Source organism: Triticum aestivum, chromosome 5B (assembly GCF_018294505.1).
Source record: "Triticum aestivum cultivar Chinese Spring chromosome 5B, IWGSC CS RefSeq v2.1, whole genome shotgun sequence".
Classification (NCBI taxonomy): domain Eukaryota; kingdom Viridiplantae; phylum Streptophyta; class Magnoliopsida; order Poales; family Poaceae; genus Triticum; species Triticum aestivum.
The window spans coordinates 498,822,143-498,845,778 of NC_057807.1; the positions used below are offsets into that span (position 1 = coordinate 498,822,143).

Here is a 23,636-nt window from a genome sequence, read left to right on the forward strand (position 1 = left end):
CAATGGACCCAGCCCTGCCTGGAACCAACTCGCTCCTGTCCCGCCCCCGCCCCGGCCCCTGCGCTGCGTGTCCGTGCGCGCTCATGGCCAACAATAATTCGTGCCCCGCGCCCCACACGACACAAGCACAGCGGCAAGCCCCCCAACCCCAACCAATCAATCAATCCATGGTGCATTTGGAATCCAGAGCACCAAATCTCACACCCCGATGACCACCCAGCAGTACGATCACCACTTGCGATGGGGGAATGGGGGAATCAACCAAGCAATCCAATCATAGAGGAATCGATTGATGTAAGTAGTATGTAGGTAGTATGAATCACATATACATGCTATTTTTCAAAAGAAAAATCCTTCACATTAAGACCACCACCAGCGCTTATTTTCTGCACGGACGGAACGGAATGGACGAACACGCTCGCCACTTCACCGGCCAGGGTCTGTTCATCTTCTGTTGTTTGATGTACATACATACATACACTCGGAAGAAATGTAAAAGAAAGAAAAATGGGGGCGGAACAAGAAACGATCCATCGAGAAAAAGGAAAGAATAAACAGACGAGAGCAAACAATCGGCACTAGATTGGTCGGATCGACCAGAGCAGAGCAGAGCAGAGCAGAGCAGAGAGGTCGATTGATGGATGGATGCACGAGAAAGGAATCAAGCTAGGCAGGGGCATGTACCATGCCGTCACGGGCGGTACGCGCGTTGCAGCTAGAAGAGCTCCCAGTCGAACCGCGGGATCGGCGAGGTGGTGTTGTTGTTGGTGGCCGGCTTCGTCGTGGTGGTCGCGGCTGCCATGGTGGTGGTCGCCGTGGCCGAGGACGTCGACGGCATTGACGACAGCAGGTCGAACGTCTCCCAGCTCGCCGTGGGCGGCGCCGCCGCAGCCTTGCCGTTCGCCGGCGCGGGCTGCTGCTTGAACTGCCGCCGCTGCGACACGGGCGGCGGCCGCGGCGGCAGGTGCAGCGACCGGTCGCCCTTGGCTTGCCCATTGCCGTTGCCGTTGGCCTTGGGTGCCGCCGCGTTCTTGACGTGGCCGTTGGCCGTGGGCGCCGACGCGTTCTTGGCCCGGATGACGTCCAGCGTCTCCACGTACTTCTGCACCCGCTTCTCCTGCGCCACCAAAAGATTCATAGAGCCGAAGCGGATTCAGTTGTGCTCGGCTCCTGTGGGCAAGTAATGTGCTCGTCAACGGAATCGGCGGGGAACTTAATTCGGCTGAGCGTACGTGCTGACCTGCAATCGCCGCTGCGCCTTGACCTCGCCGTCGGCGGCGATGGCGTCCAGCTTGACCAGCTCCGTCATGAGCGCCTCGGTGAGGGCGACCACGTCGGCCTCCACCACCTTCCCGCCCTTGCGCACGATGGTATCCAGCGCCGACACCTGCAGAGCACCACCCAAATTCGATCAAACACCCACCGAATCCCATCGACGAGACGAACGCAGCCAGAGTCCTCGAAGGCAAGCAATCCAGTGGTGATTAAGTAGGTACCTTGGTGGCGAGCTTGTCGACGTCGAGGCTGATGCGGGAGACGGACTTGGAGGCGCGCGGCGCCTTGTCGGCGCGGCGCTGCTCGATGAGGCGCTTGGCCTGCGCGTCGGGGTCCTCGAGCATCACCAGCTTGGAACGGTCCTTGACGCCGGATATGTCGAGGAAGGCCTTGGAGTCCATCTCCTTGCCCTTGTAGAGCACCTTCTGGTCCTCGTGGTGCAGCCCGGTCTTCTCGGACATCATCTTCTTCAGCTCACCTGCACCACCATTCACCCTCAGTCAGCAGCTAGCTCGAGTCGAGTCAAATCAAAAACTGAGAAACCAAAGCAATTGATTTGCATTACCGAAGGATGCCTGGGAGTTGATGTAGATCTCGTGGGAGACGCCGTTGAACTTGACCTTGAGGCGGACGGTGGGCACGGGGGCGCCCGCGGGGGCGTCGGAGTCCGGGTCGCGCTTCTGCACCAGCATCCCGCCGGGCCGCACCTCCCACTCGTCCTCCTTGAGCGCCTCCTTGGCCGCCGCCGCCGCCGCGGGAGAGACGGGCGAGGTGGTCTCCTTCATGGCGTCCAAGAATGTAGCTTTGCCCTTGGCGCGCATCATCTTCTCATGACACGTATATATGCCGCCCGCACAAGTAAAGCAAAGAATCAACCGAGCAACCCTAGCAGCTTGCACTACCCTCGGCAACAACCAAGAACAATCCAAGCACGGAAACTCTCGAGTCTCAGCTACGAAAATCTCTCCTCCTGTCGCCGACGCCGGGCTGCTGTGCCGCGGCAAGATGAAGGAAAGAGGCGAATTTGCTGGATCGGGGCAAGACCAGGAGACACGATCGTGGGTGCGGGCGGCGCAGGTGCCTCCCCTGGCGTCGACTGAATTGGGGAACGAGGGAGGAGGGATCAGGGGAGGGAGGAGGCAGAGAGGTAGGTGGGAGGGTAGGAGGTAGGAGGAGGAGAGGTGGGGAAAGAAAACGCACAGGTGGGGAGGGTACAAGGAGGAGGAGACTAATACAGCTCAGGGACAGGGCGGCAGCGGAATATTTATACTGGAGCAGCCCGAGAGGAGGCGTGGCGTGCTCGGGAGTGAGTGAGAGCATGTGGATTCCGGAGTAAGAAACGGGGCAAGTAAAACATCCGACGGCCGGCGCGTCCCTTCCCGGCAACCAACGCCGACGTGTACGCGAGGCCGGCGGAATATATCGGGCCCGAAAAGGGGCCACCCGCCCGCCCGCCATTCTGCATGCTCTTTCCCATGACCAGAAAAGTGGCCAGCGGACAAGCACGCCGTTCGCGTGGAGGCTGAATTTCGTGTTTTGACCCTTTTTTAAACAAAATCAAGATCTGATCCACGTTTAAAAAAAAATTCAGGATTTGACCCTTTTGCTACCGCCAGAGTCCCTGGCGGTAGGGTTAGACAAGCTACCGCCAGATTCCCTGGCGGTAGGGTGTGACGGAGGGAGACGGGGACCGTCACCGCGCGCTGACGTGGATAAGTACCTTACCGCCAGACAACCAGGCGGTAAGCTGTCTAACCCTACCACCAACGGCTCTGGCGGTAAGGTGTGGCAGGGTTTTGCCGTGCATGCCTTCTGTAACGAGATATGCAAGCGTCCTGGCGGTAGGTTCACCCTAGCGTCAGGGCTCACGGCGGTAGGCTGTCTGACCCTACCGCCAGGGGGCCTGGCGGTAGGGTCCTGTGTTTCGTGTAAAATTTTGTAGACATAAGAACTTTGATCACATCCAAATAGTGTGATCACAATTTCATAGACATCCAAATAGTTTGATCACAATTTCATAGAAATATGCAAGGGCCCTGAACATAAGAACCAATAGGCACAATTTCATGGACATAAGCATAATTAGTTTTGCCATTACAGATTAAGAAACTAGTACCAAATAACATAGTTTGATCATAATTTCATAGACATAAACATAACATAGTTTGATCACAATTTCATAGACATAAACATAACATACTTTGATCACATCCAAATAGTTTCACGAAGCCAAAATAGGTAGCAATCAAACATGACGATCATCAGCAGCCACACGCATATATAGTTTAAATGATATCGTTGACGATCATCATCTTCAAGCCTTGACGGTTGGTCTTCCTGATAGTAATAAGGATGGCCTGTCCAACATGAAGATTCTTGTCAACGAGGAAGCTCTTCCACCCATCTGTGCTTAAATGTGTGCGGCCGTCCGTTTCCACGCCGTACGCACAAGTAGTGACGGGGCCCCTTGCGGTAAGGCGTATTCCAGCATAGCCTTCTTCATCAGCCTCGATGCCACAACTCTCAGATAGGCTCTTTGGCAATTTCTAAATAAGAAAAACATATCAATTGATAAGTATGGATTATTTAAACTATTAACAATTCCTTGGATTCTACACTAATAACATACCATGACATGTCGATCGATCATGGTACTTGTCAGACGGGTCACGAATGGCGCCCCGATCAACTCAGCACGTGGCAGAAAGTTGTCCCATAGGTTGCACACCTCCCGTTCGCTCAGCCTCACTCTTTGAGCACAGATGGCTTCCTCAAGTGAGTCTTCATAGTCATCATCCTCATCAAGTGGTGGTGGTGGGGCCATGTTCCTTATATAAGCATTGATTGGATAAAGTTAATTAAACATCAATATTTGTTCTAATGCAAGCAAAACAAATATCTAGAATATTCACACAATAAATCATCACATATGGCTATAAGAAAGACTAAATCTAGGGTTCATCTAGGTTCTAGGGTTCATCATATCAACTAGGGAGGGTTCCTCGTATGGCTATAAGAAAGACTAAACCTAGGGTTCATACATTTGCAACTATATGAAATAGAAATACACACATTTTCACACTATGCATTAACCACCTACCAATTTTGCAAAACATACATCTTCACAAATTTACAATACATTAACCATCTACGAATTTTGTTATGCCTTTATCCTCACAATCTTGCATTCAACATACAAAAAGATTTCTTATAAAATTCATATACACATCACAAAATAAAATGGACCATCATATATGCATTCACCAACATATCCTCACATATCTTGCAATTGTTTCACCCACACATCCTCACATAGGCCTACTACTAAATCATATACTCCTAAACAACTAAAACATCATAAAAAAATCAACACCAAAACCTAGGTTGTACCTAGTGCCAAAAATAACTTCAAAAATAAAAAACCATTGCGAAAACTGATTGGAGGGAATGGAGGAGCTTACCGGCCTCTTCGATTTGCCCCAAAGATCCGCGAAAATGATGGAGGGAAGAGGGAGATCGAGGGAGGGGATCGGGATGAGGAGAGAGGCGGCGCTCGACTCTGTTCGGGTCGAGGGGAGGAGGAAGAACGGGCTGGTGGGTGGGGTAGGGCCCGCCCGCAGCATCACTTGCCTCTTCGGTACCTACCGCCACCACCTCGGGCGGTAGGCCACCGAACCCTACCGCCTCAGACTGTGGCGGTAGGCCCTTTCCCCCGTCAGTATGCGCCGACGGCCGTCAGTCACCGTTAGAGGGCCTACCGCCACTGCTGATGGCGGTAGGACGTGCAAACCTACCGCCGGCCCTCCTGGCGGTAGTCAAAAGGGTCAGATCCCGAAATAGTTTCAGACAGGGGTCAAATCTCGAATTTCTTTGTAAAAAGGGTCAAAACACGAAATTTTGCCTCGCGTGGACGCCTCGCCGCTGTTTCTTTTCTGTCCGTTTTTTGTTCCGTTCGTGTCTTGCGGTGGCATCCGAACCCGGCGAAGGCTTGGACGGAAGAGGAAAGCGGACGCCGCCGCGCCGCCGGTGGCTTGGTCGGGACGGCTGGGCGTTGGCGCTGGGCCTTAGCCTCCAAGCAACTGTTACGTCGCGTCGCGTCCCGGCCAAACTTGTCACTTACTCGCGTGGCGATTGGCATCGGCACGGCACACCAACCTCCCTTTTTCCCCTCTCCCTTTCTTCCTCCCTTGCACTACTTGCCCCTGGTCTTTCGCCCAAGCCAGGCCGGCGCCTTTCCATGACATGCCCTGACGTGTCGCCCTCGCCGGGAGTGGCAGCAGCGATCATCGGGGGTTGACCACCCTCGGCCGGTGCCCGGTGGTGGTACTGTGCCTTTGCCCCCAGCCCAAGCGTTGCCGACTTGGGTAATAATCGTGGAAGCGACAGCGGGCGATCATAAACATAGTACTGCTACAATGAATCGTGCATGCACCGCCATGCGCCGACGTACGTATCAGCCGCGAAAGGGTGGCCTAGGTCTATTTCTGGCATGGCACGCGGCGGTGCCCTGCTCACTCCATCGGTCGGTGGCCACCGCCAGATCTACTCTGGGACTGGGAGTGCGTGCACACTTTTACCGTACTGATACATCGAGCCCTGAGTATCTGGCAACAGCCCCCAATGAGGTGAAGCTGCGGCTCGACAAAGGGAATGCACGCACGCCGATGCAGCAGCTCCTGATGGCCTCGCGCACCGGCTGCCAGGCGCAAAAGAAGGGACTGGTCGTACGTACGGACACGCGGTGCACCTAACGTTGACCTGGTCAAACGAGCAAATAGTGTGAACTGTGCGATCAGTGACTGGAGCTCCGGTCTGGAGCAGCAACACCGACATACTCCAGAGTTCTGGTGCACCTAATGTTGACCGGGTCAAACGAGCAAATAGTGTGAACTGTGCGATCAGTGACCGGAACTCCGGTCTGGACTCTAGAGCAGCAACACCGACATGCTCCAGTCCCAGAGTTCAGATGAGTGTTTCGTTTCACTGTTTTACCTTGACCGACCGTCAGCAGGGGAGGCCGTACATGCGAGCGCTTTTGACTTTTCCTCCCCACGCGCACGAAAAAGAAAGAACAGAAACCGGTGGGAGAAGAGAGGCTGGGGGGAGGGCTCCACGACACGCCGCCGCGGCCAATGGTGTCATCCATCGGTCACCACACGCGAAGCCGAAGCCGGCCAAGCGAGACCAGCCCAGCTCAGCCGCTGGCGTGCGCGAGCGCGGAGGGGACGGAAGGCCCGCACCGACAGCGTGGCCACGCGCCGGCGCGCCCTGCGCCCACGTCGGCGCGGCGACGCGATCGGACAGCGACCGTGCAACCTACGCGCCGGACTCCGGAGGCAGGCGGGGGCCCCGCACGCCGGCGACGCGGCACCCACCCACGTCCGCACCGCGTGCGTGCGAGCGAGCTAGAGCTGACCTCCTCGCCCCGGCCGAGGCCGAGTGCATCTCCGGCCCCAGCCAAACGAGGTTCACAGTATAGTAAATAAATACTACTATACCGGACCTTTTTTCTTGTCGATCGATCAACGGTAACATCTACTGCATTGTTGTGTTGGCGGCTTGCTGTAGACGTCTGGTAGACGTGCGTGCGTGCGCGCCTGAAGCGGCCAAGGAGATGGAGGCGTGGAGCTGCAGATGGCGGTGTCAGCTTGCAAATGCGGGAAGAGCTGACGTTGACTCGCCGCCGTGGCCGCCGGGGCCTCGTCGTCACCACGGCGTGCGTCCGGACAAAGCAGATCGTTGGCATCTTTGCGATACTAAGAGCATCTAACGCCGGAGGTTGCAAATTTGGTCCCTCGAATGCCTGCGGACGCGCCAGCGGACAGTGACCGGACGTGCCTTAAAATTTACAATTTACAACTACATATATATTTTCAAAACATATGTTACATTCAGGGCCATGCACGTCAATCATCTTGTTCGTCTTGAGCCGGCTGGGCACCAAAAATTGCTTATACTTGACATTTTCACACCCGTATTAGTCCCACCTCATCGAGTGATGAGCTAGTCGACCAACTTAAATATCCGGATCATCCAAAAGGGATAAGATTATGACATCATTGCATCCTTTGTTAAGGATACGAACTCTTACTATGAATCTTGTCTTTGTCCCATGAAAGTGTTGGGGAACGTTGCATGAAAAAACAAAAAAAACATCTACGCACATGCAAGATCTATCAAAAAGATGCATAGCAACGAAAGGCTAGCGTCGTGAGAGCAGCTACCCGACGTCCTCTCCTCTCCGGAACTGCTCGCCGCCGTCCTCGCATCGCCGGAACAGCTCACCGCCGTCCTTTCCTCGCCGGAACAGCTAGCCGTTGTCCTCTCATCGCGTGTGGGGCGATGACGTCGATACCGCTCTTGTAATCGCTCATCACATACCTGGCGACGACGTTGGAGGCGGACCATCTTTTGATGAACGAGTGGCAGCGCATCCTGGTTGCGGCCTGTTCCAGTGACAACGAGAAGCTACTGAGCCGAACGATCGATCAACTCCACATTTTTAGTGAGAAGCTCGCTGTTAGTTTTGGGCTGAGGAGTTGAGGAGTTTTGGGCTGTGAAGAGCTACATAACAGGCCCTGTGTCTACGTACCCTTGTAGACCGTAAGCGGAAGCGTTTGGTTACGCGATTGATGTAGTCGAACTTTCTTCACGATCCAACCGATCGATAACCGAACGTACGACACCTCTGCATTCAGCACACGTTCAGCTCGGTGACGTTCACGCCTTCTTGATCTAGCAAGATGGCGAGGTAATGGATGAGTTCTGGTAGCATGACGGCGTGGTGATGGTGATGGTGAAGTTATCTTCGCAGGGCTTCGCCTCAGCACTACGAAAATATGATCGGGGGTGTATACGGTGGAGGGGGCACCGCACACGGCTAGGCAATTGTCTGTTATGTGCTAGGCCCCCCCTCCCACATATATATATGTAGGAGGGAGGGAGGAGGAGCCAAGGGGGCGCCCAAGTAGGGGGAATCCTACTTGGGGTCTCTCCCAAGCCGCGCCCCTTTCCTTATTTGGAACGCGGGGAGAGGCAGGGAAGGGTGGCGCCCCCCTCCTTTCTCCCATGAGAGGGAAAGGCAGGAGGGGCAAGGCCTCCCCCTTTTCCTTCCGCAGGGCTGGCCAACCAAGGGAAGGGGCGTGCCAGCCCCCTTGTGGGCTAGTGTGTTCCCTCCTTTAGCCCATAAGGCCCATAACTTGCCCCGGGGGGGGGGGGGGGGGTTGCCCGAAACCCCTTCTAGTGACCCGATTACTTTTCGATATGTCCCGAAACACTTCCGGTGTCCAAATACCATCGTCCTATATATCAATCTTTACCTCTCGACCATTTCGAGACTCCTCATCATGTCCGTGATCTCATCCGGGACTCCAAACAATATTCGGTAACCAAAACATATAACTCATATAACACTATATCGTCAACGAACATTAAGTGTGCGGACCCTCCGGGCTCGAGAACTATGTAGACATGACCGAGACACCTCTCTGGTCAATAACCAATACCGTTATGACAACATACGTAATTCTCTTTATCTATCGTTATGTTACTTGCCCGAGATTCGATCGTCGGTATCTTCATACCTAGTTCAATCTCGTTACCGGCAAGTCTCTTTACTCGTTCCATAATACATCACCTCACGACTAACTCCTTAGTCATTTGCTTGCATGCTTATGATGTGTATTAACTAGAGGGCCCAAACACTACAAAAAAATACACTTCTGTGATGATACGTGTTTGTCACAGTAGGTCGCGTTTTCTGTCATGCATGTACATCCATGATGATTTTATGACAGAATCAAGATAGTCATACATGTGCTATCGTAGAAGTGTTCCATGACATTACCAAAATTATCATCACGGAAGTGTCCACTTCCATGATGATAAATTGCGCGTCACAGAAGTGCTTTCGTCAAGGGTGACCGACACGTGGCATCCATCGTAGCAGAACGCCATTAAGCTATCGGGTCCGATTTTGGATCCGATAACCCATTAACAGCCCCGACCAATGGGGATTTTCCACGTGTAAAATCATAATTGGCTGGAGGAAACACGCGTCGGTTCACCGTTGGGACAGATGTCATCCACTCATTGGACCGAAGGCGCCTATGATATGTTGACACGTGGCACGGCCCAACAGAGGCCCATTCCTGTGAACAGGCTGGCCCATTTGACTTGGTCAAAAGGTGGTGGGTCGGCCCATGGAAAGCCTGTTAACGGCATATTCGCATATAGCCCATTTACAGCCTGCTAACCCAGGGCCCGTTACGACCTATCCGAATTAGGCCCAGGAGCGTCATCTGGGCCGTCCAATATGATTCCAGCCCGTTTTAACTTCCGGCCCATGTATGGCCCATGACGTCCTTCGGCCTATATGAGGCCCTTTGTAACTCTTGGCCCATTTAACAGCCCATGGTGAAACTGGCCCCTAATGAACAGTGTATCACTTTATACCCATTAACGGCCCGTGGTGAAACTGGCCCGTAATGAATAGTGTACCACTTTATACCCATTAACGACCCATTATTCCAATGGGCCGTTTCCAGCCCATGTTATCTTTCGGCCTTCTCAGGTCCCATTTATTCTTGGGCTCATTTCCAGCATTCGTTTACTTATGGCCCGTTATTGTCATTTTCTGCTTGTGGGCCAAATTCAGCCCGTGGTTACAATCGGCCTCTTTGTGGCCCGTTAATACGTTGGGCCGTTTTCATAGCGTCATCAAATACGGCCGATTAACGATGGCCCGTTATGGTCGGCCCATGAACGGACGATTCCAACTATAGCCCGTTTACGACCATAATGCGGTCTGTTATTGGCCCATGTTTGGCCAATTGATCATACGACCCGTAGAAGGCCCATTGATGATACGACCCGTAGAAGGCCCATTGTGTCTACGGCCCATAGAAGGCCCATTGTTTCTACGACCCATAGAAGGCCCATTGTTTCTACGACCCATAGAAGGCCCATTGTTTCTACAACCCTTAGAAGGACCATTGTTTCTACGGCCCGTAGGAGGCCCATGGTAACTATAGTAAATATGTAGCCACTTCAAAAAAAGACACATCCGTGACATTTTGGGCCGAACAATTTTTTTTCTGTCATACTTATGACACTTCTATGACGATAATTGTGACAAAACCCGGTATCATCGTAGATGTGGTGGGCTCCTACTTCTATGAAAAAAAATCACGACAGAAAATGGGCTTTTCCTCCTGGGCGGGCCGGAGACGCATCTGCATGACATTCTTTGGGCCGTTCATGACGGAAAAGACTGTGGTAGAAGCGAGGGCGAGGAAAATATCAGGGTGTTCCCGGTTACGGTGGGTGGTCGGGGCCGAGCAATGCATGGAGGTTTGCGTGTTTCTCTCGTACACACACGCGCATGGGCGTGAGGCGTTGGGCTCTAACTAAACCCGAGCGAGGCATTCGCCTACTGAACCCGAGCGATTGCACTGCAGGCTATGCGTTACTGAACCCGAGCGATCGATTGATGGTTGTTAACTGAACCCGATCGAGCAATTCCTTCGCTACTGCTGCTAACTGAAGCCGATCGATGCTGCCTCTGGATGAACAGTGAGCGTTGCTGGGGGGGGGGTTGGATGAACAGTTCCCGGTGAGGGTGGATGAACAGGACCCCATGGTGTTGCCTCCGGATGAACATGACCCCGATCGATCGAGCCGGTTGGGGCTGGATGAACAGGACCCTGTGGAGGGCTAGATGAATAGGATGACCCCGTGGAGGGGTGAACAGGAGCCCGTGGATGAACAGTCGTAGGTGGAGACTGGAGGAGGTCAACGATGGATGATCAGTAGCCCATGGAGGCTGAAGGAGGTCGACGGTGGAGATGAACAGTATCTCGTGGAGTCCCGTTTTGCGGTACGCCACACCCCTCCCGATGAACAGGACCCCCATTTTGACCGTAGCGCTCCAACACAAGTCTGTTTCCTTCGTTTTGCGGTATGCCACACCCCTCCCGATCAACAGGACCCTGTTTCGACCGTAGAAGGTCCAACACAAGTCCGTTTCCTCCGTTTTGTGGTACGCCAGAACCCTCCCGATGAAAAGGATCCCGTTTTGAACGTGGCCGGTCGAACACAAGGTCGTTACCTCCATTCTGCGGTACGCCAAGCCTCGTTTCCATCGGTTGTTCCGTCCAAGCCGGTTGGTTCCCACTTGTTCCGTTGCCTCCCGATGAACATGATGCATTCGTTGCGTCCCCATGAACACGACGACGATGCAGTTTCTCCATTCCGACCCAGCCATGTACACGAACCCTGGCCGTACGTATGCGCGAGTAGGCGTTCGAGAACCCGCCCGTATGTACGTATGTGGCCATATTTACTTTCTTGCACCCTAGCCGCTGTATGTACGTGTACATGCTACGAGTGCGTCCCTACTACGACACGTGCGCGCCTCTGCATCGACCAGTATGTACGTACACGTTCGCGACCAGAATGACAATGCTACGTATGCTTCGACCAGGTGGGTCCCGACTGTCAGTCACTTCCTTGTGTGCTGTAGCTGGTGGGTCCCAGCAGTCAGGGGGATGAATCATTTTTTTGCCCGGATGCACTTCCTTGCGTGCGAAGATGTAGCTGGTGGGTCCTAGCGGCCAGGGGGAAACGTTTTTTGCGAAATACGGTTGCTCGTCCGGTGGATGCCTGCTGTCAGGTGGAGGAATCATTATTTTCTGCGTAATAAGGAGGAACTTCCTTGTTGTAGCTGTGGACCCAGTTGTCAGCCTCTCCATGTACAATACTCTTCCGATGGAAGTCGATCGTTGACCACATTGACCACGCCTGAGAGCACCAAGGCGGTGGATGACGGCGAGGCCTAGGAAGGGGACGACGCAGAGCCGGGGAAGACGCGGAAGTGGATGCCCATGCAGAGAGGAGTACAAGGGTTCACTGGTTCGACTGCAGTGTGAGGCTTCTGATGACTCTCGTTTGTTGACCATGTTGACCACACCGTGCCGAGCACACCAAGGCCAGTGGACGATGGAGAGGCCCCAGACTAGAACGACCCGGAGATGGGGAAGACGCGGCAGTGGAATCGCAGATGGAGAGAAGTGGGAAACTTGACTGGTTCGGGTGCGCGGCAGCACTGCCACCCACAAGAGACAGGAGCAAGAACAGAGGTTGAAGAAGGAGCACGGCTGTTGGATTAACATAATAACATCCAACGATCCAACTGGTAGAATCATTTGTTGATTAGGTTGACAAAGCCCTGCGTACACGTCTGCTTAGTACGCCCACAAGTCAGCCACCAAATCTGCCGGGTCCCAGCTATCATCGGGAGGAATAGTTTTTTCGCATAACAAGGAGGCACTTCCTACCATGCGAAGATACAGCCGGTGGGTCCCAACCATCAGGGGAAGGAAACAACTTAATAAGGAGGAACTTTCCTTGCGTACGACCATGGACCTTGTGGGTCCCAGCCGTTAGGCTCTCACATACAGTTCTCTTCCGATGACTCTCATTTGTTGACCACGCCGCACCGAGCATAGTGAGGCAATGGACGACGGCGAGGCCCCAGACTGGAACGACCCGGAGATGGGGAAGATTCGGTAGTGGAGTCACGGACGGAGAGGAGTGGGAAACTTGACTGGTTCAGGTGCGGGGTGGGCCTACACTCAGTAGAGAATAACAGGAGGTGCGGAGTGGAGGGATGGCCTGGCCGTTGGTGAGGTAGCCTTTCGCTGCAAGGCGCGCAAAACAATGCCACCGGACGCCGGAGGCTGGAGCAGGCGGTTCCGGCAGCGCTGGGGGAAGAAGACGAGAGATTGAAGAAGAATGCCGGACGTTGGATGTAAATCCAATGCCTTGCTTAGGCTTCGACCTTCTGGCCCACATGTCAGCCAGTCCATTTGGTGGGCTGAGTGAAACAATGATGTAGCATCTATGCAGCCCGTTTATATATATGGTAGAATTTGAAGCCCATTTGCATTTTTCTCGAAATCCGTGACTTGCTGGGATGGGTGAAAATATCATGTTGGACTAGACAGAGAAATGTTATAAAAACATAAACACATGATTGCACGTCTATTACTGCATTGGTCAGTAAAATCTTTGCAAGGTTATGTACGCAATCACTAGGAGTTAACTTGCCAAGTTATATATAAACAATTATTATTATTATTCTGTAAGAACTTTCAATTTATGAAATAAAATATCATTTTAATTTGATGAGTTAATAGGACGTGGGGTATTATTTTTTTAGGCTAGACGTGGGACAGTTGAGTTGGTTCTAAGGAAAAGTACTGAGAGAAAACTCAGTTTACATCGAAAAAGAAAGAGGAAGAAAATTCAGATATAGGATTAATGAAAACAAAAAATAAAGGAAGTGGGAAGGTCTATAAAATGGTTGGACAAATGACAGGTTTAACGGAACCTTATGTTTTTTCTATTATATATAAGTTATTGAAGGGAAAACATAGGTTCAGTTTTGCATTCTTATAGAAAAAAAGAGCTGAGCTGTGTGTCGTCTTGAAAAAAACAAACATAACTTGGGCTGCTGATGTTATAGACAAGCTAGGTTGGGAGGCCCAAAGGCTGCTTGATCCAACAAATGTTGAAACATGTCGTGGGCTGCCCATAACAACAAAACCTAGGCGATGGACCTGGTGGGCCCGGGACTGTTAGCCTCTCGACGAACAGTTGTCTCCCGATTCCTCTTGTTTTGCTGACCATGTTGGGAACGACAGACGGCGGCGCCACGGCGAGAGCACCAAGGTGGAGGATGATGTCGAGACCATGGACCGAACGAACCGGAGCGGGGGAAGACGCATGCGGAGGGGAGTACGAGGGTTGACTTGTTCGGACGCAGGGTGGCCGGTGGAGCTCCTTGGTATCGTTGTCTTCTTTCATGTTGGCGTAGCAGGGGTTGATGATGGTCTCGGCGAGGTGATACGTCCATTTTGCATCATGCTTTTATATCGATATTTATTGCATTATGGACTGTTATTACATGTTATGTCACGATACTTATGGCTATTCTCTCTTATTTTACAAGGTTTACATGAAGAGGGAGAATCCCGGCAGCTGGGATTCTAGGCTGGAAAAGGAGCAAATATTAGAGACCTATTCTGCATAGCTCCAAAAGTCCTGAAACTCATTTTTGGAATTAATAAAAAATACTGGTGAAAGAATCAGTGTCAGGGGGCCCACACCCTCTCCACGAGGGTGGGGGGCGCGCCCACCCCCCTAGGGCGCGCCCCCTGCCTCGTGGGCCCCTAACAAGCCTCCGGTGCCCATCTTCTGCTATATGAAGTCTTTTACCGTGAAAAAAAATCATAAGCAAGCTTACGGGACGAAACTCCGCCGCCACGAGGCGGAACCTTGGCGAGACCAATCTAGGGCTCCGGTGGAGCTGTTCTGCCGGGGAAACTTTCCTCCGGGAGGGGGAAATCATCACCATCGTCATCACCAACGATCCTTTCATCGGGAGGGGGTCAATCTCCATCAACATCTTCACCAGCACCATCTCCTCTCAAACCCTAGTTCATCTCTTGTATCCAATCTTTGTACCAAAACCTCAAATTGGTACTTGTGGGTTGCTAGTAGTGTTGATTACTCCTTGTAGTTGATGCTAGTTGGTTTATTTGGTGGAATATCATATGTTCAGATCCTTAATGCATATCAATACCCCTCTGATTATGAACATGAATATGATTTGTGAGTAGTACGTTTGTTCCTGAGGACATGGGAGAAGTCTTGCTATAAGTAGTCATGTGAATTTGGTATTCGTTCGATATTTTGATGAGATGTATGTTGTCTATCCTCTAGTGGTGTTATGTGAACGTCAACTACATGACACTTCATCATTATTTGGGCCTAGATGAAGGCATTGCGAAGTAATAAGTAGATGATGGGTTGCTAGAGTGACAGAAACTTAAAACCTAGTTTATGCGTTGCTTCGTAAGGGGCTGATTTGGATCCACATGTTTCATGCTATGGTTAGGTTTACCTTAATACTCCTTTTGTAGTTGTGGATGCTTGCAATAGGGGTTAATCATAAGTGGGATGCTTGTCCAATAAAGCGCAGTACCGAAGCACCGGTCCACCCACATATCAAATTATCAAAGTAACGAACGTGAATCATATGAGCGTGATGAAAACTAGCTTGACGATAATTCTCATGTCTCCTCGGGAGCGCTTTTCTCATATAAGAACTTATCCAGGCTTGTCCTTTGCTAAAAAAAGGATTGGGCCACCTTGCTGCACCTTATTTACTTTCATTGCTTGTTACCTGCTACAAATTATCTTATCAGAAAACTATCTGTTACCTAAAATTTCAGTGCTTGCAGAGAATACCTTACTGAAAACCGCTTGTCATTTCCTTCTGCTCCTCGTTGGGTTCGACACTCTTACTTATCGAAAGGACTATGATAGATCCCCTACACTTGTGGGTCATCAAGACTCTTTTCTACCGCCGTTGCCAGGGAGTGAAGCGCCTTTGGTAAGTGGAACTTGGTAAGGAAAAATTTATATAGTGTGCTGAAATTTACTGTCACTTGTTACCATGGAAACTAATCCTTTGAGGGGCTTGTTTGGGGTATCTTCACCCCGACCAGTAGAGCAAAGAGTTGCTCCTCAACCTACTGAACCTTCTAAAAATGTTTACTTTGAAATTCCTTCGGGTATGGTAGAGAAACTGCTAGCTAATCCTTTTACAGGAGATGGGACATTACATCCTGACTTGCACCTAATCTATGTAGATGAAGTTGGTGGATTATTTAAGCTTGTAGGTATGCCTGAGGATGTTATCAAGAAGAAGGTCTTCCCTTTATCTTTGAAGGGAGACGCATTGACATGGTATAAGCTATATGATGATATGGGATCTTGGGACTATAGAGGATTGAAATTGGAATTTCACCAGAAGTTTTATCCTATGCATCTTGTTCATCGTGATCGTAATTACATATATAATTTTTGGCCTCACGAAGGAGAAAGCATCACTCAAGCTTGGGTGAGGCTTAAATCAATGTTATATTCATGCCCCAATCATGAACTCTCAAGAGAAATGATTATTCAAAAAATTTATGCTCAGCTTTCTCCCAACAACTGCACCATGCTTGATACTTCTTGTGCTGGGTCTTTTATGATGAAGACTATTGAATTCAAGTGGAATTTATTGGAAAGAATTAAACGCAACACTGAAGATTGGGATTCCGACGATGGTAAGGAGTCAGGTATGACACCTAAGTTTGATTGTGTTAAATCTTTTATGGATACCGATATTTTTCGTGGATTTAGCACTAAATATGGACTTGACTCTGAGATAGTAGCTTCCTTCTATGAATCATTTGCTACTCATGTTGATCTCCCTAAGGAGAAGTGGTTTATATATAATCCTCCCACTAAAGTAAAAGTAGTTGCACCTATTAAAGTTGGAGAAAATACTATCACGTATAATGATCCTATTGTTCCTACTACATATATTGAGAAACCACCTTTCCTTGTTAGGATGAAAGATCATGCTAAAGCTTCAACTGTGGTTCATAAGAGTAATACTAGAACATATACACCTCCTGAGCAAACTAAAGTTGAACCTAGTATGCTATGGTTAAAGATCTCTTGGCTGATAATATTGATGGGCATGTTATTTATTTCTATGATGAAGCTGCTAGAATTGCTAGACCCGATGCTAAGAAACATAGACCCGTAGTAGGCATGCCTATTATTTCTGTTAAAATAGGAGATCATTGTTATCATGGCTTATGTGATATGGGTGCTAGTGCTAGTGCAATACCTCATTCTTTATATGAAGGAATTATGCATGACACTGCACCTACTGAGATAGAAGATATTGATGTTACAATTAAGCTTGCCAATAGAGATACTATTTCACCCATTGGGATTGTTAGAGATGTTGAAGTCTTGTGTGGGAAACTTAAATATCCTGCTGATTTTCTTGTTCTTGGTTCCCCACAAGATGACTTTTGTCCCATTATATTTGGTAGACCATCTTGAATACTATTAATGCTAGAATTGATTGCAAAAAATATGTTGTCACGATTGGCTTGGATGATATGACTCATGAGATTAATTTTGCTAAATTTCATAGACAACCCCATGACAAAGAATTGTCTAGTAAGGATGAAATTATTGGTCTTGCTTCTATTGCTGTTCCTCCTACTGATCCTTTAGAAAAATATTTGCTAGACCATGAAAATGATATGTTCATGAATGAAAGAAGGGAAATAGATGAAGTATTCTTTAAACAAGGTCCTATTTTTAAACACAATTTACCTGTTGAAATCCTAGGGGATCTTCCATCACCTAAGGGTGATCCCGTGTTTGAGCTTAAACCATTACCTGATACTCTTAAATATGCTTATCTTGATGAAAAGAAGATATATCCTGTTATTATCAGTGCTAACCTTTCAGAGTAGGAAGAGGAAAGATTATTGAAAACTCTGAAGAAGCACCGTGCTACTATTGGATATACTCTTGATGATTTTAAGGGCATTAGTCCCACTCTATGCCAACACAAAATTAAGTTAGAAGAAGATGCCAAACCAGTTATTGATCACCAACGAAGGTTAAATCCTAAGATGAAGGAAGTGGTAAGAAAGGAAATACTCAAACTCCTTGAGGCAGGTATAATTTATTACGTTGCTGATAGTAAGTGGGTAAGTCCTGTCCATTGTGTCCCTAAGAAGTGAGGTATTACTGTTGTTCCTAATGATAAAGATGAATTGATCCCGCAAAGAATTATTACAGGTTATAGGATGGTAATTAATTTCTGCAAATTAAATAAATCTACTAAAAAGGATCATTACCCTTTACCTTTTATTGATCAAATGTTATAAAGACTATCCAAACATACACATTTTTGCTTTCTAGATGGTTACTCTGGTTTCTCTCAAATACCTGTGTCAGTGGATGATCAAGAAAAGTCCACTTTTACTTGCCCTTTCGATACTTTTGCTTATAGACATATGCCTTTTGGTTTATGTAATGCACCTGCTACTTTTCAGAGATGCATGATGGCTATATTCTCTGACTTTTGTGAAAAGATTTGTGAGGTATTCATGGATGATTCCTCCGTTTATGGATCCTCTTTTGATGATTGCTTGAGCAACCTTAAACGAGTTTTGCAGAGATGCGAAGATACTAGTCTTGTTTTGAACCGGGAGAAGTGCCACTTTATGGTTAATGAAGGCATTGTATTGGGGCATAAAATTTCTGAAAGAGGTATTGAAGTTGATAAAGCTAAAGTTGATGCCATTGAAAATATGCCGTGTCCTAAGGACATCAAAGGTATAAGAAGTTTCCTTGGTCATGCCGGTTTTTATAGGAGGTTCATTATGGACTTTTCTAAAATCTCTAGGCCTCTGACTAATCTATTACAAAAAGATATTCCTTTTGTCTTTGATAATGATTGTGTAGAAGCATTTGAAATACTTAAGAAAGCTTTGATTTCTGCACCTATTGTTCAGCCACCTGATTGGAATTTACCCTTTGAAATTATGTGTGATGCTAGTGATTATGCTGTAGGTGCTGTTCTAGGACAAAGAGTTGATAAGAAACTAAATGTTTTTTAACATGCTAGTAAAACTCTAGACAGTGCCCAAATAAATTATGCTACTACTGAAAAAGAATTTTTAGCAGTTGTATTTGCTTGTGATAAGTTCAGACCTTATATTGTTGATTCTAAAGTAACTATTCACACTGATCATGCTGCTATTAAATATCTTATGGAAAATAAAGATGTTAAACCTAGACTTATTAGGCGGGTTCCCTTGCTACAAGAATTTTATTTACATATTATTGATAGAAAGGGAGCTGAGAACCCCACTGCAGACAACTTGTCTATGTTAGAGAATATTCTTGATGACCCACTACCTATTAATGATAGCTTTCCTGATGAACAATTAGCTGTCATAAATGCTTCTCGTACTGCTCCATGGTGTGCTTATTATGCTAATTACATTGTTGCTAAATTCATACCACCTAGTTTTACATACCAGCAAAAGAAAAAGTTTTTCTATGATTTAAGACATTACTTCTGGGATGACCCACATATTTACAAAGAAGGAGTAGATGGTCTCATTAGACGTTGTGTACCTGAGCATGAACAGGAACAGATCCTACGCAAGTGTCACTTCGAGGCATATGGAGGACACCATGCTGGAGATAAAACTGCACATAAGGTATTGCAATCTGGTTTTTATTGGCCTACTCTCTTCAAAGATGCCCGTAAGTTCGTCTTGTCTTGTGATGAATGTCAAAGAATAGGTAATATTAGTAGACGTCAAGAAATGCCTATGAACCATTCTCTTGTTATTGAGCCATTTGATGTTTGGGGCTTTGATTATATGGGACCTTTTCCTGCCTCTAATGGGTATACACATATTTTAGTTGCTGTTGATTACGTTACTAAGTGGGTAGAAGCTATTCCAACTAATAGTGCTGATCATAACACCTCTATTAAGATGCTTAAAGAAGTTATTTTTCAGAGGTTTGGAGTCCCTAGATACTTAATGACTCATGGTGGTTCACATTTTATTCATGGTGCTTTTCATAAAATGCTTGCTAAGTATGATGTTAACCATAGAATTGCATCTCCTTATCACCCACAGTCTAGTTGCCAAGTAGAGCTGAGTAACAGAGAGCTTAAATTAATTTTGCAAAAGACTGTTAATAGATTTAGAAAGAATTGGTCCAAGAAACTTGACGATGCATTATGGGCTTATAGAACTGTATATGAAAATCCTATGGGTATGTCTCCATATAAAATGGTTTATGGAAAAGCTTGTCACTTACCTCTCGAACTAGAACATAAGGCATATTGGGCTATTAAAGATCTCAATTATGCTTTCAAACTTGCCGGTGAGAAGAGGTTGTTTGACATTATCTCACTTGATGAATGGAGAAGCCAAGCTTATGAAAATGCCAAACTATTTAAGGAATAGGTTAAAAGATGGCATGACAAAAGGATACAAAAGCGTGAGTTTAATGTAGGTGACTATGTGTTGCTTTTCAACTCTCGTTTAAGATTTTTTGTAGGAAAACTTCTCTCTAAATGGGAAGGCCCTTACATTATCGAGGAAGTCTATCGTTCCGGTGCCATAAAAATCAGCAACTTCAAGGGCACAAATCCGAAGGTGGTGAACGGTCAAAGAATCAAACATTATATCTCACGTAACCCTATAAATGTTGAGACTAACGTTATTGAAACCGTAACCCCAAAGGAATACATAAGGGACACTTTCCAGAATGTTCCAGACTTCGGAAAGGAATAGGAAGGTTCCAGAACCGTTTTGGAATATTTAAGAAAATAGGAAAATAAGAAGTAGTTCAGGAAGGACACGAGGCATCCACGAGGTTGGAGGGCACGCCCCCTGCCTCGTGGGCACCTCGTGTGCTCTCCGGACTCCGTTTTCTTGCAAGATACTTCTTTTTGTCGGTAAAAATTCATTATATAATCTCCCGGAGGTTTTGACCACCGTATCACGCAAATATCCCTTTCTTTGTTTCGAGCAGTTTTTCTGACAAATCTAGATCACCATGACGTCTTCAAGCGTCCCCAAAGACAAGTTTTTCGAGAAGATCATCAATCCCTACCTCGCAGAGGTGCTGCAACACACTCAAACCATTGAGATGCGTGAGGGGGTGCTGCACATCCGCGATGTTGAGGGACCAAGGAGGACCGGAAGCATGGAGACAAAGCTTGAAGGAATGGAACAACAAGTTTTCAGGTGCCAAGGGATGGTGGAACGCGGACTCAACGCCAACCAGATGATGATCGTGGAGTTCACCAACAAACACAAGCTGGATGCCAAGGACATTGGGGAGACCATCTTCAAGCTTCATGAGAAAATCGAGCACCTCCAAGCCCAGATCTATGACCTGCAAAACCAAAACTATGAGTATGAATAGATTCAAGAGGATGAGTTTGGCTGCAGATTTGAGGATCCCGGAGACTTGATCATCTTTCTATGATGGGGAGCCTATGCCTTGGAAGATGGAGGACAAGCCTACATCATCAACAACACTACCTTCTTCACCAGCAAAGGAGACATAATCACATGGGTATTGGCACTCCCCTTGGAAACTGCCAAGCTTGGGGGAGGTGCCCCGGTATCGTATCATCATCACACTCCTATGTTTGCAGTTTTTCTTAGTTTGATCCTTTTTAGTAATATCTCGATCTAGTAGAATAAAGTTTTGGTATGAAATAGTTTTGAGTTCTTCCTTATGGTCCCTTTATGTAATCGAGTCCGTGAGCTATATATAATAAAGATTAGTGTTGAGTCAAGGGCGTTGCTATCTTGCTATGATCTTGAGAAAATAAAAAGAAAATAAAGAAATAAAAGAGACCATATTGATCTTATGGATATTAATGGCTTCACACATAAAAAGTATGAGGCATAAAAGTTGTTGGGAGTTGGCAAACCTAGTTTTGGTCATCGTTGCAATTAATAGGAAGTAATAAAGAAGGAGAGGTTCTCACATGAAAATATACTATCTTGGACATCTTTTATGATTGTGAGCACTCATTAAAATATGACATGCTAAAAGAGTTGATGTTGGACAAGGAAGACAACATAATGGGTTATGCTTTCTCACATCTTAGTTAAAGTATATTGTCATGGATCGTCCAACATGTTGAGCTTGCCTTTCCCCCTCATGCTAGCCAAATTCCTTGCACCAAGTAAAAATTACTTGTGCTTCCAAAATACCCTTAAACCAGTTTTGCCATTAGAGTCCACTATATCTACCTATGGATTGAGTAAGATCCTTCAAGTAAGTTGTCATGTTGCATGCAATTAAAAATGCTCTCTAAATATGTATGACTTATTAATGTGGAGAAAATAAGCTTTATACGATCTTGTGATATGGAAGTAATAAAAGCGACGGACTGCATAATAAAGGTTCATATCACAAGTGGCAATATAAAGTGACGTTCTTTTGCATTAAGATTTCGTGCATCCAACCATAAAGCACATGACAACCTCTGCTTCCCTCTTCGAAGGGCATATCTTTTACTTTATGTCTTATATCTTATGCAAGAGTCAAGGTGATCTTCACCTTTCCTTTTTACATTTTATCCTTTGGCAAGCACCTCGTGTTGGAAAGATCCTGATATATATATATCCAATTGGATGTAAGTTAGCATTAAATATTATTGTTGACATTACCCTTGAGGTAAAACATTGGGAGGCAACACTATAAGCCCCTATCTTTCTCTGTGTCCGATTAAAACTCCATAACCATAAGTATTGCGTGAGTGCCAGCAATTGTGAAAGACTAAATGATAGTTAAGTATGTGGACTTGCTGAAAAGCTCTTGTGTTGACTCTTTCCTATGTTATGCTAAATTGCAATTGCTTCAATGACAGAGATTTTAGTTTGTTAGTTCTCAATGAAGTTTTTGAATCACACTTGACATTTTGAATAGATTGTTACTTGAGCATAAGAAATCATATGACAAAATATATATATGTTGTTATAAGAATGATCATGATGCCCTCATGTCCGTAATTTATTTTTATCGACACCTCTATCTCTAAACATGTGGACATATTTTTCGATATCGGCTTCTGCTTGAGGACAAGCAAGGTCTAAGCTTGGGGGAGTTGATACGTCCCTTTTGTATCATGCTTTTATATCGATATTTATTGCATTATGGACTGTTATTACACGTTATGTCACGATACTTATGGCTATTCTCTCTTATTTTACAAGGTTTACATGAAGAGGGAGAATCCCGACAGCTGGGATTCTGGGCTGGAAAAGGAGAAAATATTAGAGACCTATTCTGCACAGCTCCAAAAGTCCTGAAACTCCACAAAAGTCATTTTTGGAATTAATAAAAAATACTAGTGAAAGAATCAGCGTTAGGGCGCCCACACCCTATCCACGAGGGTGGGGGCGCGCCCACCCCCTAGGGCGCGACCCCTGCCTCGTGGGCCCCCTGACAGGCCTCCGGTGCCCATCTTCTGCTATATGAAGTCTTGTACCCTGATTAAAAATCATAAGCAAGCTTACGGGACGAAAATCTACAGCCATGAGGTGGAACCTTGGCGGAACCAATCTAGGGCTCCGGCGGAGCTGTTCTCCTGGGGAAACTTCCCTCCGGGAGGGGGAAATCATCACCATCGTCATCACCAATGATCCTCTCATTGGGAGGGGGTCAATCTCCATCAACATCTTCTCCAGCACCATCTCCTCTCAAACCCTAGTTCATCTCTTGTATCCAATCTTTGTACCAAAACTTCAGATTGGTACCTGTGGGTTGGTAGTAGTGTTGATTACTCCTTGTAGTTGATGCTAGTTGGTTTATTTTGTGGAAGATCATATGTTCAGATCCTTAGTGCATATCAATACCCCTCTGATTATGAACATGAATAT

At 47.4% G+C, this 23,636-nt stretch overlaps 1 protein-coding gene across 1 annotated transcript; it reads right to left on the bottom strand.

Annotated features, from left to right (window-relative positions):
- Positions 1 to 277: 277 nt before the first annotated feature.
- Positions 278 to 2,517, bottom strand: LOC101290661 (BAG family molecular chaperone regulator 3). Its single transcript, XM_044533846.1, has 4 exons — positions 1,841 to 2,517; positions 1,497 to 1,753; positions 1,241 to 1,387; positions 278 to 1,117 (listed from the first exon to the last, which is right to left on the bottom strand). Exons 1-4 carry the CDS (start codon positions 2,097 to 2,099, stop codon positions 716 to 718), a joined length of 1,065 nt encoding a protein of 354 aa, XP_044389781.1. The 5' UTR covers positions 2,100 to 2,517; the 3' UTR covers positions 278 to 715.
- Between the last annotated feature and the right edge of the window lie 21,119 nt (positions 2,518 to 23,636).

Bases quoted from the DNA above. Each gene is read 5' to 3' on its own strand.
- LOC101290661 (XM_044533846.1), bottom strand. From the start codon at position 2,099: ATGATGCGCGCCAAGGGCAAAGCTACATTCTTGGACGCCATGAAGGAG. The intron at 1,754-1,840 runs GTAATGCAAATC...ATGGTGGTGCAG, and splicing joins CAACTCCCAGGCATCCTTCG to GTGAGCTGAAGAAGATGATG. The intron at 1,118-1,240 runs GTCAGCACGTAC...TTGGTGGCGCAG, and splicing joins AGGCGCAGCGGCGATTGCAG to GAGAAGCGGGTGCAGAAGTA.